At 44.8% G+C, this 25,474-nt stretch overlaps 1 protein-coding gene across 1 annotated transcript in view; it reads left to right on the top strand.

Annotated features, from left to right (window-relative positions):
- Positions 1-25,474, top strand: part of LOC125448686 (uncharacterized) — a 43,777-nt gene that overhangs the window by 16,227 nt on the left and 2,076 nt on the right. The window contains exons 9-25 of the mRNA XM_059642690.1: positions 258-354; positions 484-704; positions 1,431-1,581; positions 2,026-2,240; positions 3,977-4,094; positions 4,530-4,735; positions 4,819-4,939; positions 5,172-5,341; positions 6,477-6,574; positions 6,722-6,858; positions 6,917-6,961; positions 7,542-7,728; positions 9,467-9,547; positions 9,824-9,876; positions 10,009-10,017; positions 11,187-11,307; positions 20,428-20,629. Coding sequence (XP_059498673.1) covers positions 258-354; positions 484-704; positions 1,431-1,581; positions 2,026-2,240; positions 3,977-4,094; positions 4,530-4,735; positions 4,819-4,939; positions 5,172-5,341; positions 6,477-6,574; positions 6,722-6,858; positions 6,917-6,961; positions 7,542-7,728; positions 9,467-9,547; positions 9,824-9,876; positions 10,009-10,017; positions 11,187-11,307; positions 20,428-20,629 — 2,232 coding nt within the window. The remainder of the gene's footprint in view (positions 1-257; positions 355-483; positions 705-1,430; positions 1,582-2,025; positions 2,241-3,976; positions 4,095-4,529; positions 4,736-4,818; positions 4,940-5,171; positions 5,342-6,476; positions 6,575-6,721; positions 6,859-6,916; positions 6,962-7,541; positions 7,729-9,466; positions 9,548-9,823; positions 9,877-10,008; positions 10,018-11,186; positions 11,308-20,427; positions 20,630-25,474) is intronic.

Genomic DNA, 25,474 nt, shown 5'->3' with positions numbered 1-25,474 from the left:
GTACAGAACTAGTCACTATTCAATATGGGCCAGCACCCTTTGGTTGGGTCTGGTCACCTAATTAAATCTGTATCCATCAGAATTGAGCTTGACTCAAGCTTCTTCCTGAGTCAACCCTTGCTGCAGTCAAACTTCAATCTGTTGAAGAGCAGTGTTTCCTCTAAGTAATGGGTGCTGATTCATCTAACTGCCTGAAAGCACAAGGATACCTTCTAATGCTTGTGCAAGCTTCTAACTTTGTTTGTCCTCTTCCTAAGATTGACAACATGCCAGTCGAAAGCATTAAGGCGACAGTCTTCTACAAGCAAAGATGGCTGATCCTACTAGTTGACAGCTCTACTGCTTGTCCAATTGGTAAGTTCTTGGTCTGTCTGCTTCATCACTAGACCATCAAGCCTCTGGCTGACCACCCCCCTGCTGTAGGTAACTGACTTAAATACTAAACTTGGCCACAATTTGCAATTAAGTATCTTTCTTCTTTAGGTCATGGAATCTTGAAAGACAGCAAGCTGGTTTGGCCCACACCCAGGATTTTGGAGCCACTAGTGTTCCCAGCCAATATCACTGCTGACATGATAACCATGGGTGTAGAAGGGAAATTTCTAGATGATGAGTCTCTTCAGAGGAGGGGTTATGACTTGCATATCAATGATTCTGTCATTGCCATTGTCATCCCAGTTGGAGCAGTAGGAGGCTGGAGTAAGGTATGTGGCCTTTAGAAATTAAACTGTCTTGTTACCAAGAGCATGATCCAAACTTGTAGTTGTCACAAGTGTAGCACCACTGCAGGGTTAGACAGATTACAATTTCCACAGACCTGGATTTCTGTTGAGCATGTCTTTATTTCTTACTCTTGGCTGACTTTCCCCTTCCACCTGGTGGTGGCACCTAATGTTCAGCAACACAGACTAGTCTGATTCCCCCTTAAGGGTGTGTGCTACCCACTCAAGCACTAAATTTTATCTCCATGCTAGGTCAAAAAGCAGCCATCCTAGACTACTGAATATTACTGAGTAAACAAAGATATTATATACTAATCATTAAGGGCTCCAGTTCTAGAAAATGGCAGCTTTAACCTGCAGTATCACAAGATCTTGAAGGTAGACAAGTTGGTATTCAGGCATCCCCCTCATCTGTTAGAACAATATGGTTGTCTAGAGCACCTGCCTTCTACCAGACTTGCCCTAAAAGGGCTTTGACTTCCTGCCATCAAACTCAAATACTAAGCTGTTAGTCATTGAACAACTAACCTGATCACAACTCAAACTCTTTAAATTGTATGGTGCAAACACTATGTATTTCCTTTTTACCACTCTGGCTCCAGGCCAGTGAAGTCCCTTAAATGTGCCTAGTAAGCACAACTGGTGCATTAGCTAGTCCATCTTGACTTATTCTGCTTGATCTCTCATACAGTTCATTCTTCCCTCCAGAGCCATGTCATGAACAACACCTATGGGGTCATCTATTCCATCCACTTGCTTCTGGAACATCAGTGGCTGGATCACCTACAAGAAATGACCCAGCATAGGGTGTATCGCCTAGTTTCAACTCCCTTCATACCAAAAATTCCACATGCCATTGGTAAGTCACCTGCAATTTTCAAACTTTAGGCTTAATGATTTCAAAGCTAGAATAGTTAACTTGTGAGCAACACTTCAATGGCTGACTTTGCAGTCTTAGTATCCTAGTCTGAGGTTCATAAACCAAGAGCTCCCTGAACTTTGAGAACTCTAGGATCTCTGCCACACAGGCTGAAAGGAGCTTTCTCTAGCTTTAATTGAAAGCTGCATGCACCCCCCCACCCCAGCATTGCAGTCTTCCTGTAACACTGACTAAACATCTAACAAAATTCTGCCCCACCAACTCCTTGTACTTGTGGGAGAGGGTCCATTGTTCCCAAGCAGTTTGAGACTCCAACATGGCTCTATCCCTGACTATATACATAGCTTCAGATTATCTTGGAGCAAGCAAGGACTTTGTCAGCCAAAAAATCTACCTCTTCAAGATGGTGTTCATATTTTCTAGATGCTGATCCTACCCATACTAAGGAACACTTCAACATCACAGTGGGGCTATTTCTTCCTGATGTGGAGCTAGTGGCCATTTCAGTGGCTGGCAAGAATCTCTCTGTCAATGACTTGAAGAAACATGGCTACAACATTTACCCAACTGTTTATCCTAATGATACCATGGCCTTCACTATTGTGGTGGATGTTGGGGCTCCATTCATAAAACAGCAGGTAATTTCTAATGTCTGTAATTGCTCTTACACATAATGATATTTGCCAGGCATCACATCACCTGATCTGCCTCTATGATCCTTTCCATCCATTAACAAAGTTGCAGAGTACTTCACTCCATGAGGACCCCCCCAAATTTTGAAATAAATCGAGATCTGGCTTGACTAAGCAATACCTCCTAGAGCAGGGAATCACTTTATGTGAACTGTGCACATCTGACTTTGGCATAACTAATTACCAGTTTCATGTAAAATGGCTCATAACCTGAGCCATAATGACCAAGTTATGCTTATTATAGAACTCCTTTGGAGGAATAAGACAACATGTGCAGTTCTAACTCAATAGGAGGTTTAAATTGCACTAGACAATGCAAAGGAGAACTAGCACAAATGCTGCCCAAGAAGCTGAGTTTGAGACCAGATCCCTGGAACAGTAGGCAACAAATCCTCAAACTTGAGCTTGTCTAGGGTAGACAGGAAGAAATGTCACTAGGCAAGCCAGTGACTAGGGTACTGAAGGCCTAAGTGAATGTTTTCACTTTGAGGCCATGGGAATCCCAGACTTGCTGCCAGTGGTTGGGGTTAACTTTCTCAAAGAGGCACTTGCAAGTGCATATTAGCCAAAAGGCTATAGGGCCAAGTGCTAGCAACTGCCTTAATGGTTTAAGGTGTCGAGCTAGGTGAACAAGGCTGACATTTTGGGCCTAGCCCCTTCTGAAAGGGTCTAGGCCCAAAATAGCAGCCTTCCTGCTACTTGACCTGATGGGTGTAGAGCAGGATGAACACATCTGCAGTTCCTACTATCTGACCTAATAGGTGGCTTTTCACAACTATAGAACTAATGAGCCAAAGTAGCCCTCTGACCCTCATCAGGATGTCACTGAGATCCTGACCAAACAAATAACCAGATTCATCACCTTCACCCCAACCCCTGAACCAATGATTGCCCAGCTGATCAATTCTTGCTAAGAACAGCAACAGTAGCCATTCTGTACCTCTTTAAAATGGCTGAATCTCAGACTAAACTTAATTGACTCAAATAGGTGTAAGCTGGTTCTAGATCTCTTGTGGGCCATCAAGACCCCCTGCTCTAATCACATCAAACCTCACCCCCTTAAACTCCAGCATAGCTAACTTTCTCAAAACCCACCCATTGGGTATCTAGTGTTGAGTATGAAATGCTTCCAATTTTTCACCTTAAAGTAATACTCTGCACACCAGGCCAGTCATTGCCTCCACTATATAAACAAGCATAACTTCTCCAAGGCTGTTTCTTGCCATAACCCTGTACGCTCCCTTTCAACCCTCACTAGGGGCACTGAGATCCTGGTATGTCAGACCTGCAGTCATCTTTTCTATTACAGATGCAATAAACTCTCTTTCCCACAATCCACTAGCTTATTGACAAGTATAGCAAACTCAGGCACCCATGTCCCTATTACAAATAACTGAGGCCCTAGCTCTGTTCTTTGTAGCATCAACTACTGGCCAAGTGGGCCAATACTTTGGCATGAATAGATTAGCATGCAGCTGAGTTACAAGTCAGCCTGTCAACTAAGCTGACACTTCATCAAATACTACAATCTACAGTACATCCTCCCTGCTCCACTTCTCATCCAGAGCACCTCACCTACTCCCCTGCAAATTGACTGATCTAATGTTCTCACTGCAAACATGTGGGCCTGCTTCTTTACCCTGACATAGTTCTGAGCTATGTTCCTGTTTTAATACTCCTAGTACCTGTATGATGACATCAGAAGATACACAATGAACATTACTTTAAACTTTGCTACAATACCAGACAATGAGACCTTCACTATACCAGTGGTGGTAACACATGATGTGCCTGATGTTGGTGAGTAGCTGGGTGGTTTCCCTCCTGTCTAAAGTTCATAAGCCATGTTTAATGTAGATTAACATAATGAACACAGATCAGGTTCAAACTAGGATGAAACATTATTGTCCTCTTGTTCCCAATTGGATGACAATTCCCATATTTGCAGCTATTGCAAGCTGCAATTCCAACATTCCTAACAAATCCTAGGATGTGTCCAGGGGTTCAGAAGCATGCAAAGTCAATTTCAACTTGACCACTAGCAATGGCTTAAACCCATCTGGCTCCCTGTTGGAAGGGAATTTGTTCCTTTGAGTCTGGTTTACACACAACCAGATTCACAATAGGCCAACTCTTTTAAATTGGCCAGCAGGCAGGAATATGCAATTGATTTTCTACATCTGTTACATTCTGACCACCAGTATCTCTAGCACTAATATCTCCTATTTCTTCCAGTGCTGCCAGTTATGTCAGGACACTGTCTTAATAATACTTTCTACCTGCTCCTGAAACATGGTAATCTGGATCACTACTGGCTTCCTTATGTAGCTGATGAGCCTCTGACTTATGAACTAGCTCAAATGTACAGTTACATGGCCATAGAGAATGGTACACACTTTTCCTTGGAAGTTCCCTTCTCTTCTCCAGGAGTTGTTCACGAGGTACTCATTTAAATCTTAAAACATCACATTGGCTCTCAGTCACTGTTCCTCCAGCTAAATCACATTAACTGTATGCTCTTCAGGAAGTTTCTCTACATGAATTGCAAGCAAGGATTGACTTCACGCTTAAGGACAACAAGACACTGAAGGTTTACAGTAGCTTCTCAGTCCAATGCAACTTCTTCGTCCCCCAAGAAGTATTGGGTAAGAAGTCTGAATGGCAGGATGTAGTGCTACAGCAGCCTCACTAAGCTTTTACTTCAATTCTTGTAAAATCAAGGTCTGAGCAATTATGTAACATGTTGGGTCTGTCCAGTTTCTTTGTTAAAGAAAAGCTTTAACACTGAAGGGTTTAATTCATAGAATGGGGAAACATGATACAATCAGACTATATTAGTCAGTGCAAAAAAGACAACCTGTTCAATCTCTGTTCCAGTGTGCTTCCAAAATGGTACTGTGGCCATCACTGTCAAGCCATCAGCCACCCTTCCGGAGCTCAATCTTAGCAAGCTGGTGCTGAGAGATCCCAAATGTGGGCCCAAAGAAAAAGATGCAACAAAGGCACTCTTTGTGTTTGATATCAACTCCTGTGGAACCACTGGAAGGGTAAATGACCTCTCTAAAACATTTCTGTCCTCTAAGTCAGTTTGGTGTTGACTCAGCCCCAAGAGCTCCAGTTCTGTCCAGACTCCACTACTAAGTGGAGTCATCAAGCCTCCAAATCCACTCCTAGATGCAGTGGGAAGTACTAGCTTAAACAATACAACAGCTGTAGCAACACAAATTGCCATGATTCCATAGGATCATGGGGCTGCTCAAGTCCTTGCATCACCATATCTTGGGTAGAGTGTTTCAGGCAAGACTTTTAGAACTCATTCAATGTGAAAATTGAACACAGCAGCACTACACCTAACCTGCCCAAACTTCTGACTTGTATCTGATAAGTGGCCTAATGCCTACAACTTGGCCTTGTCCAGTAGAACACTGTGGGCTGGAGGGCCTGTACTATTGTGGTGAACCTTGACATGAAGCCTATCTATCCCCACCCCTATCTTGTACTATCCACCTGCTTATCTATCAGGCACTTAAATGCCCCTATTGAGGCTAATTCCACTACCCTCTACAGAGATGCATTCCAAAACCTACCTGTCTCCTCATTATCTACCTCTACTCACTTAAACTATGCTGCCTCCACCCCCCCCCCCAGAGAATGGACAGCTAGAGACTTTCCATGCCTCTGATCACTTTGTACACCTCTATCAAGTCACCTTCTCTTCATTCTTGAAGAACCCTGGCTCAATCTTTTCCTTATGACCTTCCTTCTGTACCAGGCAACATCCTGGTAAACCACCTCTGCACCACTTCTAATGCTTCCACCTCCTCATAATGAGGTGACCAGAACTGGACTCCATACTCTGGATATGGCCAAACCAGGCTTCTGTCCAGCTACAACACAGCACTCCAATAGCTGTACCTCTAATGACAATTGTCAAGCCATGCCACTATTTTAACCTGGCATCAGTGTTTTGCCTTGAGCTGGTTTCTATAGCTGCCCATTCCCCTCCTGGTTACAAGTCTGTCTTCTACTCTAGATTGCTTACTGGTAGTAAGTCTTGCAGCAGCTCCACTCCTAATATTCCTACCTATGAGAACCTGTCTGAATCAAGGGGATCTCTTTTGTTCTAGCATGTATTCCAGAAAATGCATTTGTTCTGACATCTGAACATTATCTCTAATCCAGATCTCACAGGATTTCATCATCTATGAGAATGAGATCTTGTACTTGAGAGAGGCCATCCCAATCAACTTTCCCATAATAACCAGAGATCCTGACTACAGGTAAGACTCATCATCACTGTCTATAACACACCCTTGTGCTTCACTAAAACTGGGGCAGGAGATTAGATGAATTGTTAAGCAAAGGCATGCTAATGCACTACCTCTTACCAGAAAGCTGCTGGTAACAGCTCATCCTCATCTCTCTAGGTTGACTATCCTCTGTCGCTACCCAATCAATGAGACCCTGACCATCCAAGCACGGTTTGGACATATCCCTGTAGGATTCCAACTTCCTGATGGTGTACCACTGGTCAGATTTCCCCTGAAAAGTAAGGAAATTGGCCTCTTGCCCCTTATTTTAAACTCATTCATTTGCATCCAATTACCTGATTTTTCTCCTTTCAGGTGAAGAGAACACTCTGAAACTACATGCAAGGCTGGCCAGAGGTATTGGGGTTGGTTAGGGGACTCTTTACAAACTCAACTACAACTTTTATCTTGGTAAACACTAGCATTGGCCAGAGGTGGGTGGTATTGATGTCTCAGCATCAGGGACCTGGGTTTGCCTCCACACCTACCTGCCCAGGTTTCCTCTAGGCACTTTGGCATCTTCAATGTGCCAGTTAGGTGGATTGGAACCACTTAGTATGGGTTAGATAACCTGCCCCACAAAATCAAGTGGGGATGGTTTGGGTCACACTTTAGTGAGTGACTCTCAATCCTCAGCCATTCCCCACAAACATCCTTAATCCTATCCATACTCTTCTTGCTTAAAACAAGCAAATTGCCTTGAGCCAAGTACATCCTTGGTGCCTGACCCTTAAATCACTCTCCTATATTGTCAAATTACTGCATTAACAATCCCAAGAATCTTAGTCATAAGAATCAACTATTGGGCCTTCAACCCTGTGATCATCAGCCTTGTGGTCACTGCAATAGATTGCAGGCCCACTTTGATCCCAACAGTCTTGCATGATTTCAACTTGCTGTACTTGTCTAACATGTTCCACTTGATCCATCTTGTCAGACTTGTCCTACACCACTTTCTACAAGGATGAAGATTACCCAGTACCTTTTCACTTGAACCAATCTCTCTATTTTGAGATTGAGCTGTACAACCCAAATCCCAATGTTGAATTGTTCTTGGAAAACTGCTGGGCAACACCATCTGAGGAGCTGGCTGGACAGCCACAATGGGATATTATTGTGGATGGGTAAGTGACTACTACAACACTGCAGTAAAACAGATCAGACAACCACAAATCACCAGGATTAGACAGTCCAAGCTTAAACACTTAGTGCTGTGTTCCAAATGCCATTCAACTGGTCAAAGACTCTTAAACTCTTCCAGATCCTCCAAGAATGGGAATAATCCCCAGTTGGTTTAAGGGGAGAAATAGTACCCATTCCACTGTATTGGAACAAACATTTAACACCCTAGCAAAGTTTCTCATGCATAATCGCAACTCCTCCAGTTTAGCTTCTAAACACCAGATTCTGTCCTGCAAAGACTAAAGGTAAAGTCCTGGTCTGAGCTGGCTGCATTCATGCAAGGTGCTTCATTGTTCCAACTCTTAAAGCCAAACACTTTTATTGACTTTCCAAGAATACAGATCAGTGCCTGTCAACCCCAAGTAACATGTTGCCAGAGCATCTAAAGGGCTAAGAATCTAACATTCACTAGGATTAGTGTTAAACTAGCTAACACTGCACAAGGATCAGTAGTCATCTGCTTATTCAGCAGATACCAACCTAAATGGATATAGGTTACCCTTCCCACAACCTGAGTCTACTCCAGTGTACAACAATGGATTAGCAATCTTGTCAGTTCTGTCTCCCTCAAATGCTTAACTGCCCTGTAACTCAGACTCCTACCTAAACTTAACTCTATCTTCAAGGTTGTGCTGTTCCAAAACTTTAAGCAGTGAGTCAACCTCATTCCTCCAGGAATCTCAATGAGATGTCATAACCATGAACTTGGTCTTCAACCCTTTCAATCAACTAGATCTGAACTTAGCTTGAGCAATTTTAATCCATCACTAATTCAACTCCATTATCAATTTGGTACAAGACATACCCCCAAATGGGGCAAAGGTATTTTCAGTCTGCATGTTACACTCAGATGTACTTCTCCCTCTAGCTGTGCAAACCACATGGAGACCTACATGAGCACCTTCCTCCCAGTTATCACGAAGGATGTGAAGAACCCTTCCTCTCTGAAGAGGTTTGAAGTCAAGACCCTTGTCTCCAATAACTCTGGATTGGAGGGTCTGGTAAGCATTGGACCAGTCAGCTAAGCTGCTGAGAAGCTTTAACAATGTGCTTATTCAGTGGCCTTTCCCTTTCCACCCTCCCACCAGGTGTATTTCCACTGCAATGTAGCAGTTTGTGACCTGAGTAATGAAGAATCATCATGCAGAAGGATATGTTCTCCCAGCAAAAAGGGAGGTAAGGTACCAATCAACTAGTTACACTTGCCCTTCCACTGTTTAATCACTCTTATGGAGTGTCATTAGGTAGAAATGGGTAATGCCACTTGGCACCTAGTCCATCCTAATGGCAGTCTCTCTGCCCTAATGACTGCATATCACCAGTTTCCTGCAGACTAGCAGTGACCTTGCAAGCAGGTTCTGCATGCTTTAGAACCTGCACATGGTTTCAGACTGGATATGACTTCATTCACAAGTCTGCATCTACCCAAAATAAGTGGCATTTTAACTTCAGTCAGGGGTACAACCCCCCCCCCACCCAAAATAGGTTGTGTTCAAGGAGCCAAGGTTTCTCCTAGTTTTGGCAAACTTCTGAATGGTAAGCTTAAACTACCCCCCCTCCTGTGGGGGTAGGAGGGGAAATGAACCAAGCAAAGCTGCTATGCTTGGCAGGTCTAGCAGCTCTTTCTAATGGTATTGACTACTCATCCTCAACTTGGCTTTTATTTCTCTTTATCCTCAGGCCACACAATCTCGCACTCAACCAGAGAGCTGCATGGTGCTGTATCCTCAGGCCCTATCAACATCCTTTCCCCAGGAATGAGTCAGTCTCCACATGAGACCACTGGTAAGGCTAAAACTTGACTTCTACTAATTCACCTGACAATTCATTGCTTTGTGACTTGGTAGGGTAAACTCACTATTTCAAGTAGGCAGGCTTTCAAGCAAAAGGATGTTCTGAAGCCTCTGGCTGATGGCCTAGTCAAAATGCCACTGACCAAGTATCTATTGCCATTATTAATGTGTACTGACCAAAGATGGGTCATGTTGTGAACATTCACCCTTCCTGCAGATCTGACTTTTTTGTTCTCTCTCCCAGGACCTCACTGGAAGCTGTTTCGGGTGACATTAACTGCTATTGGAATTGCTATAGTGAGCAGTCTCTTGCTTCTGGCTCTAGCTTATGCTATAAAATCCAGATGCTACTGAACACATGAATAAAGAACAAAGTAAATCTGCAAGTGTTTTGTACTTGAGTATTCTGTACTTGTGGTTTCCATCTAGCTGGGAATGGTGAGTGTCACTTTGGCAGACTATTCCTTGTTGGCTTCCACCTTTTTTAGCACTCTTTATCACTAGTGTTCCCTTTCATGAATTAGTAAACATCTTCTCCAAGATGCTGGATCTAACTCTTTACTTGCCACATTAAGATTAGCCAGAGTCTAGGACCACAAGTTGTGATGGGAGCTTCCTTAAAAGGACCAAGTAGCCTCTGGCAAAACATTTTCTCAACAATCTTCCTTCCACAAATCAGTAAGACCAGCCACCACCTGCTCTAGGAGGCTGAGTTGGGACCTCCAGCTGTGGATCTAGAGTGGCATCTTTCTTGCTAGACTAGGTAAGAACAACTTTACCTCGTCTTAGTCAGAGCTGCACCATCTGTGCTAGTCTAACTCAACTTCACCAATTGACCAGTATTTCAGCTACTTCCAAACACTAATCATGGTGTTCTGGATTAGTGATACTGTTTCACTGACCCTCCCTTTGTATCAATGCAACAAGCAGTTACCACCTACTCCAATTAGTATCTAGTAGGATTTGGAATAAGTTGAACTTGACCACATGTAGGCTATATGGTGACCTTGCTGTCCCAGACTAATAGCAGGCATCCCTCCCTCCTGCAGCTCCATGCTGGTCAGTGACTTCAGATCATCTAATGAGCAGAGGCACTAAGTTATTATTCAATCTTTTCCTCCCCCACCCTTCTGTCCTAGAACAGAACACAAGTACAGTCCTTCAAGTCTGACATCTCTTGCAGGGGTGGGGTGTGTGTAATTCAGTAGGACCCCAGGCTGTAGCTAGTTCAGAACTTAATTTTGCCCTTCAGGAATCAACTGCTACCCTAAGGCTTGTGGAGAGGTTCAATGAATGAACTAGCTGTTTGTCAGAATTCCTAGCCTCTGAACTAACATGGTTGCTGTAATAGACCAGTGTTTTATAGCAATAAGTCCCTTGACTATACCACAACACTATTTAAATGTGTTGCTCAGCCACATTGGATGTTGTCCCTAGGATGAGCTTTTCCAGTATTGGAGCACAATGTTGCTGAATAGATGTACATTAGCAAATGTCCTGACTTCAAATTGATTGTAGTGGTGGTAATTAGGTTTCCCTTGAAGGGGAAGGAGCCCATGTAGTAGTGTCTAAGCTGCAAGTATCAGCAGTCCTTTTCCCCATGTTAGAGTTGTACCTAAACATGGGGTTCCTTTTTAAAATGTGTGCCATCTTATTGGAGGGACCTTCCAGGCACTTTCCCAAATGCTGGATTCAGGCTAAAATTATAGCCTTGGTCCATGAGAAGAGGTGAGTGACTATCTTGTTTCAAACTGGTCCCATGAGCAGTTTACCATAATGACCCATTCATGGTTTCTCTCCTCCAGTGGCCATGTTTGACACAACTAGGGCTCACTTCAAGCCAATTATCCAGGAAGATTTCTTGTATCTAACTTCACCATAGTGACAGCAATACTCTAGGATGAGTCTAATGCTACGGGGCCCATGGTCTTGACCAGTATTGGCCACCTCTAGCACAAGGCTACAGTGGGTCATCTATTCAGCCTTTCCTACTGTCTCAAGGTATGGCACCTCAACTTCCAGTCTTTCCCTGCATGTGGCAGGGTTACAGATCTTGGCTTCTGGGGTTGTCCATGTCTTTAGCATCTTAATGCCTTCAGTTAAGGTTCAATGTTTCTGGCACACCACACCTTCCTGCACTGTCTTCTCTACCCATGTGGGGGGGGCACAGCATGGTATGTACCAGGTTGAGCCTCCACTTGGAGGGGTCTGATTGTTGAGGCACTAGAGCAATCATTGTTCAAGTCTCAAGTTACTGGTTCTATTATTAAAGTCTAACATGTCCCTCCCTTGGTGTTGTACTGTGAATGTTCACATACCTTAGGCTATGACATTCTCATTTCCAGCTCTCAAATGAAATTAATCAAGGTTTCCCTTCACTCACTCACCACAGCTCCTGCTAAAAACAAATGTCACAATTTTGTTTTAAATAGTATTTGAGTAGCTGAGTTCACTGGTACATAATGGAGTTTTAATTCTTCCCTAAATTCCAAACAAAAGGCTGGTGATCCACTGTTTTATTGCCTTTTTAACAGCACTAAGCTTTCACCCCCCCCCCAATAGACTGGTCTGAAAGGTTTTCTGACTCCTTGGTTCTGTAACCGAGTGGTTCAACTTCAATATCCCTTTGCACAGCAAGCTTCAGGTCTCAAATCAAATTCAGTATTCTCCTACTTGAAATTCAAATCCAGTTGGCCTTCAGTTTGAGCACCAGGGAATTGGAAAGGTTTTTTTTTGCACTATAAACGCAAGTGTAAATGTTTGTGAATCAAACTAGTGAGGGCACCTCTCCACTATCTTTTTACCTTCAGTTGTCTGGTGACTCTTTTGTTGACAATTTGAGGTCAGACCTTAGGTGCTTTTGAGGTTGGTCATGGCTCACATCTAGTCCAGTCACCCAGTTGAGTGTGACCCCACCCCCTTCCCAACCTTGTTGCAGGTCTTAATGATGTAACAGGCCCACAGCATGCCTGGTCCCATGTCAGACTCCTGCTTGTTGACTAAATCTCTGCTTCTGCCCTTAAGTCCATTACTCAATCTGGACTAATTTCACAACTGCATGACCTTGGTCTCATGCTGCCCTTTGCAACTAGATGCTGTGCACCCTCCCCTCCCTCCCCTGCTAGCAGAAAGTTACTCTTGGTGTGGCATTAACCACAATGACCTGTCCTGGACTGACCAAGTAAATGCAACAGTCAGGAAGGCACAATGCCTCCTCTCCCTTGTGCCGCTTGGGAAATTTGGGATGTCCATAAGGTTCTTACACCAACCAGCTTCTACAGGTGTGTAGTGTTGAAGCATACTGCCTGGGTGTGCAGTGGCCTGGTACAGCAACTGCTCTACCCAGAACCACAAGTAACTGGCAGGTGTTCCCAGCTTGCAGCACAGCCCCAGCCCCAGCCCCTCCATGGAAGAAAAGGATAAGGAGGATAACCTTCCATCCATGGGCTGGATTTGTGGCCACCCAGTGCCTGGTGGTACTGATCTCCTACAACCTCTCGTGTGTCACTTTGTGTGTCACTTTGTGTGTCACTTTGTGTGTCACTTTGTGTGTCACTTTGTGTGTCACTTTGTGTGTCACTTTGTGTGTCACTTTGTGTGTCACTTTGTGTGTCACTTTGTGTGTCACTTTGTGTGTCACTTTGTGTGTCACTTTGTGTGTCACTTTGTTCTTCCTGAGGTGTAGGGCCCAAAATTGGAATTGGACACAGTATTCTGAATGGGGCCTAACTAGAGCTTTATAAAGTCTCAGAAGCACATCACTGCTTTTATATTCCAACGCTCTTGAGATAAACGACAACATTACATTCACTTTCTTAATTACGGACTGTACCTGCGAGTTAACCTTTAGAGAATCCTGGACCAACACTCCCAGATCCCTTTGTACTTCTGATTTGCAAATTTTCTCACTGTTTAGAAAATAGTCCATGCCTGTATTCTTTTTTTCCAAAGTGCAAAACCTTGCATTTGCTCACGTTGAATTTCATCAGCCATTTCCTGGACCACTCTCCTAAAACTGTCTACATCTTTCTGCAGCCTCCCCACCTCCTCAGTACTAACCTCCTCAGTACTACCTGCCTGTCCACCTATCATCAGCAAACTGCACCTTCATGCCCCTTCATCAATATATAAAGCGAACGGCCGTGGCCCCCAACACTGAACCCTGCAGGACACCACTCGTCACCCAGTTGCCTTTCCGAAAAAGAGCCTTCTGTCAGACAGGCAATCCTCAATCCAAGCCAGTAGCCCAACTCGAACACCATGGGCCCTCACCTTGCTCAGCAGCCTCCCGTGAGACACCTTATCAAAGGCCTTTTGGAAGTCTACATAGATAACATCCACTGGGTTTCCTAGGTCTAAGGTCTAATCTACTTGTTACCACTTCAAAGAATTCTAACAGGTTTGTCAGGCACGACCTCCCCTTACTAAATCTATGCTGACTTGTTCTAATCTGACCCTGCACTTCCAGGAATTTAGAAATATCATCCTTGGCAATGGATTCTAGAATTTTACCAACAACCGAGGTTAGACTAATCGGCCTATAATTTTCCATCTTTTGCCTTGATCCTTTCTTAAACAAGGGAGTTACAACAGCAATTTTCCAATCATCTGGGACTTTCCCTGACTCCAGTGACTTTTGAAAGATCACATTCAAAGCCTCTGCTATTTCCTCAGCCTCCTTCCTCAGCCTTCCTCAGAACTCTAGGATGTAGCCCATCGGGGCCAGGAGATTTATCAATTTTTAGACATTTTAGCTTTTCTAGCACTTTCTCTTTTGTAATGCCTACCATACTCAACTCTGCCCCCTGGCTCTCCCTAATCGTTGGCATACTACTCATGTCTTCCACTGTGAAGACTGATGCAAAGTACTTCTTAAGTCCTTCAGCTACTTCCTTATCTCCCATCACTAGACTTCCTTATCTCCCATCACTAGCCTTCCAGCATCAGTTTGGAGCGGCCCAATATCTACTTTTGCCTCTCGTTTGTTTCTTATGTATTGAAAGAAACTTTTACTAAGTTTTTTACTTTTTCTAATATTACTGGCTAGCCCACCTTCATATTTGATCCTCTCTTTGTTATCCTCATTTAACATGTAACTTTCCAAAGGCTAGAAGCTCATTCAATGGGGCTGTTAGATACTGACTCCCTTTTGGTTTCTATCTCTCATTAAGGGCTGTTTGTTCCTATTTGAGCAATGGTGGTTTCAGCACTTGCACAAATGTACTAGCCTCCAGCAGGTGGGAGATGATGGAGCTGTGGTAGATCCACTCGACAATCCAGAGCCCTGGCCTAATGTTCTGGTGGTATAGGCTCACTGTAGCAGATGGTGAAATTTGAATTCAGTAAAAATCTGAAAGTTAGCCTAATGACCATTGGTGGTTGTAAACTGGCTCACCATCCTTTTGTTTAACGGATGGACCACTGCCATTCTGAGTGACCACATCCAACTCCAGCTCCTCTCCAGTGTTGACTCTTAACTGCAGATGCGGGGTGGCATGCTTGCCCAGCCAGGGACACTTTTATTCCATGAATGAATAAATTCTACTTGATCTTTCTTTTTGATTACAAAGACCACAGATGGTGTCTAAAGTCTATATTCTTGCAATTTTCCATTTGTAGTCAATTTGCATCATGTTACCAGTGACAATGTGTTGTGCCACCTGAGGACAGTTCTGGGTCCCTTATATAAGGAAAGATATACTGGTATTGGAGACTATCCAAAGGAATCTCACTAACTGCTTTCCTAAGGTTTGGTCGGGTTTACCCATTTCCTCCTGTTACTGCTCTTTAAATTACAAAGGCATTTCCTTTTTGGGGTTTCGGTTGTATCTTGTTAGGCTTTGCCCAAGGTAACCTATGAAACTAATTTGCCACAGCCCCACGCAGGTATGGTCCTATCTGTCTGAGGCTGTAAAAATGGGAATAGAATTAAGCTATTCAATGGGATCATGACTGAACTGACATTCTTGCTTTTTTTTTCTTGGTAACCCTTGATTCTGTGACGGGTCAAGAATCTATCTCAGCAGCGAAGAGCTCTTAAGACACTCATCACTCAAATAAAATCCTCCTTCATCCTTCATCTCAGTCTTAAATTGGTAGCCGTTTAATTCTGAAACTGTCATCTGGCCCTGGACTCTCCCAGGAAGGGAAACACCCTCTCAGCATTGGCATCTGTCTCCAATGTGATCACTTCTCATTTTCCACTTAATAAAGTCCCGACTTCTTTATTCTTTGCTCATAACAACACAATCCTTCCATTTTCCTACAATATATGCCATTTGTCAACTTTTTTGCCCACTTACTTAACCTATCACTGATTCTCCAGCATCAGCAGTTCCCATTATCTCTGAGTGGATGTGGTTGCTGCTTTGTCCTTGAAAATATTGATCTTCTGAGTGTTGATGGAGCTGCTCATCTCAGCAAGGGGGAGTATTCCATCATACTCCAAGTTCTGCCTTGTAGATGGTGGGTGGGCTTTGAGGAGTCAGGACGTCAGTTAATTGCTGCAGGATTCCCAGCCTCTGATCTGTTCTTGTAGCCACTGTGTTTATATGTCTGGCCTAGTTGAGTTCCTGGCCGGTGATTGATCCCCAGGATGTTGATACTGGGGATTCAGTGATGGTGATGCCTTTGAATGTCAAGGGCTTATGGTTTGATTTTTCCTTGCTGGATATGGTTATAGCCTGGCATTTATGTGATGTGATGTGATGTGATTGTTATTTGCCACTTGTCAGCCCAAGCCTGGATATTGTCCAGATCTTGTGCATTTGGACACAGACTGCTTCAGTACCTGAGGTGTCTTAAATGGTACTGAACATTGTGCAGTCGTCAGCGAACATCCCCACTTCTGACCTAATGATGGAGGGAAGGTCATTGATGAAGCAGCTGGAGATGGTTGGGCCTAGGACACTGCCCTGAGGAACTCCTGCAGAAACAGTCATGTGGAGAGGGATTGCTGAATGATTGATTAGGGTACAAATTGCTCTAAATTAGCTCACCATCCTGAACTGAACTGTGTTCAAGTTTGTATTCAAACTCATTTGTAAAACATTCTTTGAATCAGCTCAATCTGATCAACTGTCAGTCAATAGTTTATTGTGACTGATTGGAGATGTGCCCTCTCACTTTTTCTCATCGAACCCAATCCACTCGTCATTAGTGTTTTACCCAAATTCTCAGAAAATAAAAGTATAAGGTATGAAAAGTTCCAGATGGATACATGCAATTGTTACTGGGATCATCTCAGACAATATATTCAGCAGTTAGTAAGATGAAATCTTCTACATGGCATCCTTAAGAGTGTTTCTCTCAGGAAGATGGCTAAGTTTGATCTGGGATCTCTACTTTTACGGCCTACACCCCGACTGAACTCCAAGCCAATATCAAGTAGTCATAACTCCTGCCAGCCATAAACTCAGATATGTGACTTCCACTAAGTGCAAGATTTCCACAGTATATTACCTTGGCTGCTTACTAAATTCAAGATGCGTGAATTCCAGTAAGTGGTTGAACAATAATGTTTGATGGTGTCCTTTCAGTGACCTATCAAATAAAAGGTCTTTATCTCTTGAGTACCTCAATGAAGCAATTTTTGTCATGTTTTAATCATGAGTTCTCAATGACTATTAAAAATTGAAGCACCTTCATAATGGATTACTTAATTTCTTTCAGCCTAATATGTGTTTATTGCAAAACAAAAATTATTTTTATTAACTGTTCAGTGCTTGTCCGTGAGTAGCCCACTTTTCAATATTGAGGAGCATTTTTAGAATTGTCCTTTAACTGGTCTCCAAAGTGGTTAGTTTTTTCAGAAGCTGTTTTATGACTTTTAAAAGATTCTGTTGTTGTTTTATGGCCATTGTTCTTTGTGATATTTATTATTTACCCAAAGAATAGGGAGAGTGTGGAACCTACTCCCTCATGACACTCATTATTGTGAAAATGTTAGAGTCAGTTAGAAAGAATGTAATAGCAGAGTGTTTAGAAATACGTAATATCAGAGTAAAGAGTTGCCCATTTAAGATAGAGATGGGGAGGAATTTCCTCTCTCAGAGGCTAGGCAAACTTTACCACAGAGAGGATTATTGAGGCTGAATTGTTAATAAATTCAAGGCTGAGATAGGCTGACTTAGAGGTTATAGGGAAAAGGCAGGAAAGTGGAGTTGAGGATATCAGATCCACCATGATTCCACTGATTTTGCTACACCATTCAATAAGCTGAATGGCCTACTGCTTCTGTTACATGCTATGAGAGAAGTTAAGGCAAATAATGGGCGAATAACATTGACAGGTCTGTGAGGACGAAGGAACGAGATAGCTATGGTGATACACCTGGAAGGGGGAAGATACGAGGCATGTAGAGTGGAGCACATGCACTAGCATGGACTGAATGGGCCGATTGACCTGTTCCTTATTTGTCCTAACCAAAACAAAGTTGCTGGAAAAGCTCAGCAGGTCTGGCAGCATCTGTGGAGGAAAAAAACAGAGCTCACATTTCGGGTCCGGTGACCCTTCCTCAGTACTCCAGTTACTCCAATACTGAGCTTTTCCAGCAACTTTGTTTTTATTCCTAATTTACAGCATCCGCAGTTCTTTCAGTTTTTAATTCCCTATTTATTCTATGTCTTTGCATCACTAAGTATCGTGATATTTAGATACTGTGTAAGGATTCACAAAAGAAAAAAACAAAGAACTTCAGACACCAGTAGCGACTTTGGAGAGAAAGCAGAGTGAACATTTCTGAAGGAGGGTCATTGGGCCTGAAACAGTAGCTCTGCTTTCTCTCCACAGATGCTGCCAGACCTGCTGAGATTTCCCATCAATTTCTGTTTAGGTTCAATTAACAATTGTGGCTGAGTCTGTTCCAACGTGATCTTTTTACAAGTGTGAGCAGCGAGTCTAATAAACACAGGATGTGATCTTCCGTGGGATCTTGTTGACTCTTTCATATTGCTTTATCTGATTCACACACACTGACTACCCCCCCCCCCCCCCAACCACCACCACCACACACACTTCCCTCCGTTAAAAGCCATAGTAAATATTACCAAAGCAAGATCCATCCCAAGCCACACCCTATCCTGAATTGGAAATTTATCACCGTTTCTTCAGTGTCACGGGGTCAATTTCCTGGAAATCCCTCCCTGATGACATTGCAGGGTGAATCTACAGCAGACAGAGTGCAGCAGTTCTGCACCACCTCTTCTAGAGGTGGTTAACGACAGCGAATAAATATTGGTGTTGACAGTCTGCATCCTTTGTACAGAAAAATATCTAAAAGAAAAGAGGAGCGTGGGAGAGGTTTAGGGAGGGAATCCCAGAACTCAGGCCTCAGGAAGCTCAGCCACTAATGGTGGGATGCTCGAGAGACCGGAAACAGAGGAGCTCTGGAACGGTCTTCTTCCAATTATATCCCCTTGAGCCCTCCCAAAGAGTGCTTACCAATACTGAGCAGATAGAGAGTCAGGTGGATGATGGAAAGTCTTTACTCTGCTCCAGTTGGCCGATGGCCAGGAACGTGAGCAGGACAGACTCAGCAGCTGTCCATGAGGCGTGAATGGGTTCACGTAATTAGAGCCTAGTTTCTCTGAACGGTGGCCAAATCTCGATATTGCTGATCCCCACAGCCAAGAAATGGGTGGAACCATTAACAGCTGCTGGATAGGGAGCCCTCTGAGGCACCATCTGTTCTGAATTGTTCTGATCCACCCAGCCATTGAGAACAAAGAACTGAGCGCAATTCTTCAATCAACAGGGCTTTGTGAGGCAATGTCTTGAAGAGACAAAAGGCTATGGTTCAAGAATTGGGCAGTGGATCAAAAGGTCCTTTCTTCTTCTCTCTTCTCCATGTTAAACTCAACTAAAAAAGGACCCAAATGAGCAGAAGCTTGTGAAACACTGTCCTCTGTTCCAAATACAGCAAATATACTGATAGCAAAGCCTTGTCATGGTCTTCACTTTGTGCCCTCCTTGCTATTACCTCTGGGGATCACCAAAGGATTAATTCTTTGGGAGTCCCTCCATTTTTATCGACTCAATGCTGCCCAAAAACACAGCGCTGACCCCCTCAACTATTTACACTCCACGTCGAGAACTTGGACGAAGGAACTGAATGGTACGATCGTGGGATTGCTGATGACCCAAAGACAGATCAGAAAGTAAGCTGTGAAGAGGACAAGCATATAGACAGGCTGCGTGAGGAGGATAATGTGGAAAGTGGAGGATAATGTGGAAAAATGTAAGTTTGCCTACATTGGCAGGCTAATTAAAAAAGTAAAATCATAGATTCCCTACAGTGTGGAAACAGGCCCTTCAGCCCAACAAGTCCACGCCGCCCCTTGGAGCATCCCACCCAGACCCATCCCCCTATAACCCACACACCCCTGAACACTACTGGTAATGTGGCATGGCCAATCCACCTAACCTGCACATCCTCTGACTGTGGGAGGAAACCGGAGCACTGAGAGGAAACCCACACAGACGCAGGGACAATGTGCAGACTCCGCACAGACAGTGACTTGGTGGAATTGAACCTGGATCCCTAGCACCGTGAGGTAGCAGTGCTAACCAAAGAGCCACCGTGCTGCCCAGAGTAGTATTTTATTTAAACGGGGAGAGATTACAGAATTCTGTGGTGCAGAGGGATCTTGGTATACTGCTTCAAGAATCGCATAGTTAGGTAACAGGTACAGCAAGTGATTGAGGAAGATAACTGGAAAGTTGTATTTTTTCATTGCAATTAGAAACAAGGATGTTTTACTCAGTTATACAGAGGATTGGTGTGACAGTATCAGAAATTCAGCATGAGGTTCTGGCATCCTAATTTAAGAAAGGATATAAATGCATCAGAAATAAATCAGAGAAGGTCGGCTCCACTGATACCTGGAAGAAGGATTCATCTTGTGAGGAAAATGTTCAACAGTCTCAACTTTGGAGTATGGAAGAAGGAGAGGTGATCTTATTGAAGGGAACAATCCCTGGACAGGCAGTCAGCATCATCTTGAAGTGCAGGCAAGGAGAGGACCCTGAGACAGCCAGCTATGGGCACTGTGTAGGAAAGTGGGAATGCTGTAGCTTGTAGTATATTTTTGGTGGCACAGACTTGATGCGCAAAAGGGTCAAGGGTCCCTTCTGTACTACATGGCTCTACACCTAAACACAGAATGGCTGCGGAATTCTGAGGTGTACAGGAATCTGGGTGTTTTAAAATTTTTTTTCAATTCATTCACAGGATGAGGGTGTCCTGGCTAGGCAGCATTCATTGCCCATCCCTAATTGTCCAGAGGGCAGTTAAGAGTCAACCACATTGCTGTGGGTCTGGAGTCACATGTAGGCCAGACCAGGTAAGGACAGCAGATTTCCTTCCCTAAAGGACATTAGAGAACCAGATCGGTTTTTCCTGACAATTGACTTATGGTCATCATTAGATTCCTAATTTCAGATAATTATGGAATTCAAATTCCACTATCTGCTGAATTGCATGTTAAAGTGGGAATGGCATGCTTCAGTTACACAGGCCATCGGTGAGATCACATCACAAATACTGTATGCTGTTTTACCACTTTATTTTAAAGGTGGATGTAAATGCATTGAAGGCATTTCAGAGGAGATTTACTAAGTTGGTACCTGGAATGTGAAGCTTGTCTCATGAGGAAAGGTTGGACAGACGGAGCTTGTTTCCAAAAACGTATAGAAGAGTGAGCGGTGCATTGATTCAACAGTATAAGATCCTGAATGGTCTTGACAAGGTGAATGTGGGAAGGAGGTCTCCTCTTATGGCTCGGTCCAGAACCAGGGGACACTGTTTAAAAATGATAGGTCGCCTATAATTTACGCCTCATATCGAAAACCTGGATGAAGGGACTGCATGGGAGTAGAGATGAGGAAGGGTTTTTTTTCCCCTCTGAAGGTTGTGTGACTCTCTGCTTCAGAAAGTGGAGGGATGGGAGGCCGGGAGGCTGGTTATTAAATACATGTAAGGTGATGGCAGATACATTCACGATGGACAGGGGAATGTTCATGGTTATCAGAGGTAGACAGGAAACACAAACAGCATGCAGGGGAGGACCATAGAGGCTGAATGGACAATTTCTGATTCTATTTCATTAAAATCCCAAAGGGCCTTGATAGGGTGGGTGCAGTCTGTCTCCTTTGATGAGACAGAGTGGAACTAGGGGACACAGTTTTAAAATGAAGGGGACTCCCCTTTAAGATTGAGATGATGGGAAACATTTTGTCAGAGGGTGTTGAAATGTTAGAGAGGTCTTCCCTTGAGCGGTAGAAACAGCATCATGGAGCATTTTCACATCAGAGGTAGATAGATTCTTCATATCAAATACAATGAAGAAAGAGGCCATTCACCCATTGAGTCTGCACTGACCCTCCAAAAAGCATCCCACACAGATCCATCCTCCCACCTTATCCCAGTAATCCCACATTTCCCACAGCTAACCTACCTTTCCTGCACACTCTGGACAATTTAGCTCGGCCAATCCACCATAGCCTGTGGACTGTGGGAGGGAACCAGAGCGAGCCCATGCAGACACAGGGAGGATGTGCCAACTTCACACAGACAGTTGCCCGAGGGTGGAATCAAACCCGGGTCCCCAGCGCTGTGAGGCAGCAGTGCTAACCACTGAGCCACCCTTCCAACGAAGGGGACAAAGGCTACCGAGGGTAGGTGGGAAAGTGGAGCTGAGGCTAAAGTCAGATTAACCATGATCCTGAGGGGGTGATTGGCCTACTTCTGCTCTTTAATCATATCTTTGTAATAATCATGGAGTCACAGAGACATATGGTCCAACTCGTCCATGCTGCCCAGATATCCTAAATTAATCTAGTCCCATTGGTCAGCATTTGGCCCATATCTGTCTAAACCCTTCCTATTCATGTCCCCATCCAGGTGCCTTTTAAATGTTGTAAATGTACCAGCCTCCACCACTTCCTCTAGCAGCTCATTCCATACACGCACCACCCTCTGCGTGAAAAAGTTGCCCCTTAGGTCCCTTTTAAATATTTCCCCTCTCACCTTAAACTGATGCTGTCTAGTTTTGAACTCCCCTACCCTGGGGAAAAGACCTTGATTCTTCATGCTATCCATGCCGCTCATGATTTTATAAACCTCTATAAAATCACCCCTCAGCCTCCAACACTCCAGGGAAAATAGCCCCAGCCAATTCAGCCTCTCCCTATGGCTCAAACCCTCCAACCCTGGGAACATCCTGGGAAATCCTTACTGAACCTTTTCAAGTTTCACAACATCCTTCCTATAGCAAGGAGACCAGAACTGAAGGTCAGAAGTCACACAACACCAAATTATAGTCCAGAGCACAAAAGCTGACGTTTCGGGCCTAGACCCTTCGTCAGAGAGGGGGCTGGGGAGAGGGAACTGGAATAAATAGGGAGAGAGGGGGAGGAGGGCCGAAGATGGAGAGAAAAGAAGATAGGTGGAGAGGAGAGTATTGGTGGGGAGGTAGCGAGGGGATAGGTCAGTCTAGGGAAGATGGACAGGTCAAGGAGGCGGGATGAGGTTAGTAGGTAGGAGATGGAGGTGTGGCCTGAGGTGGGAGGAAGGGATGGGTGAGAAGAAGAACAGGTTAGGGAAGCAGAGACAGGCTAGGCTGGTTTTGGGATGCAGTGGGAGGAGGGGACGAACTGGGCTGGTTTTGGGATGCAGTGGGGGGAGGGGAGATTTTAAAGCTTGTGAAGTCCACATTGATACCATTGGGCTGCAGGGTTCCCAAGCGGAATATGAGTTGCTATTCCTGCAACCTTTGGGTGGCATCATTGTGGCACTGCAGGAGGCCCATGATGGACATGTCGTCTGAGGAATGGGAGGGGGAGTTGAAATGGTTCGTGACTGGGAGGTGCAGTTGTTTGTTGCGAACCGAGCGGAGATGTTCTGCAAAGCGGTCCCCAAGCCTCCGCTTGGTTTCCCCAATGTAGAGGAAGCCCTAGCTATGCCTGCCTCTTTGTAGGTTACGTGGAACAGTCCCTCTTCCGCACCTACACAGGCCCCAAACCCCACCTCTTCCTCCGTTACATTGATGACTGTATTGGCGCCGTCTCTTGCTCCCCAGAGGAGCTCGAACAGTTCATCCACTTCACCAACATCTTCCACCCCAACCTCAAGTTCACCTGGGCCATCTCCAACACATCCCTCACCTTCCTGGACCTCTCAGTCTCCATCTCAGGTAACTGATGTCCATTTCAAGCCCACTGACTCCCACAGCTACCTAGAATACACCTCTTCACACCCACCCTCCTGCAAAAATTGTATCCCCTATTCCCAATTCCTCCGCCTCCGCCGCATCTGTTCCCAGGATAAGGCATTCCACTCCCGCACATCCCAGATGTCCACGTTCTTTAAAGACCACAACGTTCCCCCCGCAGTGGTCGAGAATGCCCTTGACCGGGTCTCCCGCATTTCCTGCAACATATCCCTCACACCCTGCCCCCGCCACAACCTCCCCCAGAGGATCCCCCTCGTTCTCACATACCACCCCACCAACCTCCGGATACAACGTATCATCCTCCCACACTTCCGCCATCTACAATCCGACCCCACCACCCAAGCCATTTTTCCATCCCCACCCTTGTCTGCCTTCCGGAGAGACCACTCTCTCCGTGACTCCCTTGTTCGCTCCACACTGCCCTCTAACCCCACCACATCCGGCACCTTCCCCTGCAACCGCAGGAAGTGCTACACTTGCCCCCGCACCTCCTCCCTCACCCCCATCCCAGGCCACAAGATGACTTTCCATATCAAGCAGATGTTCACCTGCACATCTGCCAATGTGGTATATTGTATCCATTGCACCCGGTGTGGCTTCCTCTACATTGGGGAAACCAAGCGGAGGCTTGGGGACCGCTTTGCAGAACACCTCCACTCGGCTCGCAACAAACAACTGCGCCTCCCAGTCGTGAACCATTTCCACTCCCCCTCCCATTCTTTAGATGACATGTCCATCATGGGCCTCCTGCAGTGCCACAATGATGCCACCCGAAGATTGCAGGAACAGCAACTCATAATCCGCTTGGGAACCCTGCAGCCCAATGGTATCAATGTGGATTTCACAAGCTTTAAAATCTCCCTTCCCCATTGCATCCCAAAACCAGCCCAGCTCGTCCCCTCCCCCCACTGCATCCCAAAACTAGCCCAGCCTATCTCTGCCTTCCTAACCTGTTCTTCCTCTCACTCATCCCTTCCTCCCACCTCAAGCCGCACCTCCATTTCCTACCTACTAACCTCATCCCACCTCCTTGACTTGTCCGTCTTCCCTGGACTGACCTATCCCCTCCCTACCTCCCCACCTACACTCTCTCCACCTATCTTCTTTTCTCTCCATCTTCGGCCCGCCTCCCCCTCTCTCCCTATTTATTCCAGTTCCCTCTCCCCATCCCCCTCTCTGAAGGGTCCAGGCCCGAAACGTCAGCTTTTGTGCTCCTGAGATGCTGCTTGGCCTGCTGTGTTCATCCAGCTCCACACTTTATTATCTTGGATTCTCCAGCATCTGCAGCTCCCATTATCACCAAATTATAGTCCAACAGGTTTATTTGAAAACACAAAGTTTCAGACCCTTGCTCCACCTTCAGGTGTCAGTGAGAGAGGTAGTATCAGACACAGAATTTGTAAAGTAAAAGGTCAAAGGGTCACGCTGTTGATGAGGATGAATTAAACAAATCTAAGTTGCTGTTAAATCTTTAATCAGTGAATGCAGTATTCCAAAAATAGCCTAACCCGAATGTCCTCAACAGCCACAACTTGACCTCCCAGCTCCTAAACTCAATGCACTGACAAGTGAAGGAAAACATACTAAATGCCTTCCTCATAATCCTGTCTACCTGTGACTCCACTTTCAAGGAACTATGAACCTGCACTCCAAGATCCTAACCC

Source organism: Stegostoma tigrinum, chromosome 45, assembly GCF_030684315.1.
Source record: "Stegostoma tigrinum isolate sSteTig4 chromosome 45, sSteTig4.hap1, whole genome shotgun sequence".
In the NCBI taxonomy this organism is placed as follows: Eukaryota; Metazoa; Chordata; class Chondrichthyes; order Orectolobiformes; family Stegostomatidae; genus Stegostoma; species Stegostoma tigrinum.
The sequence above is the reverse complement of the archived record's forward strand: the minus strand, read 5'-3'. Positions and strand labels throughout refer to the sequence as shown.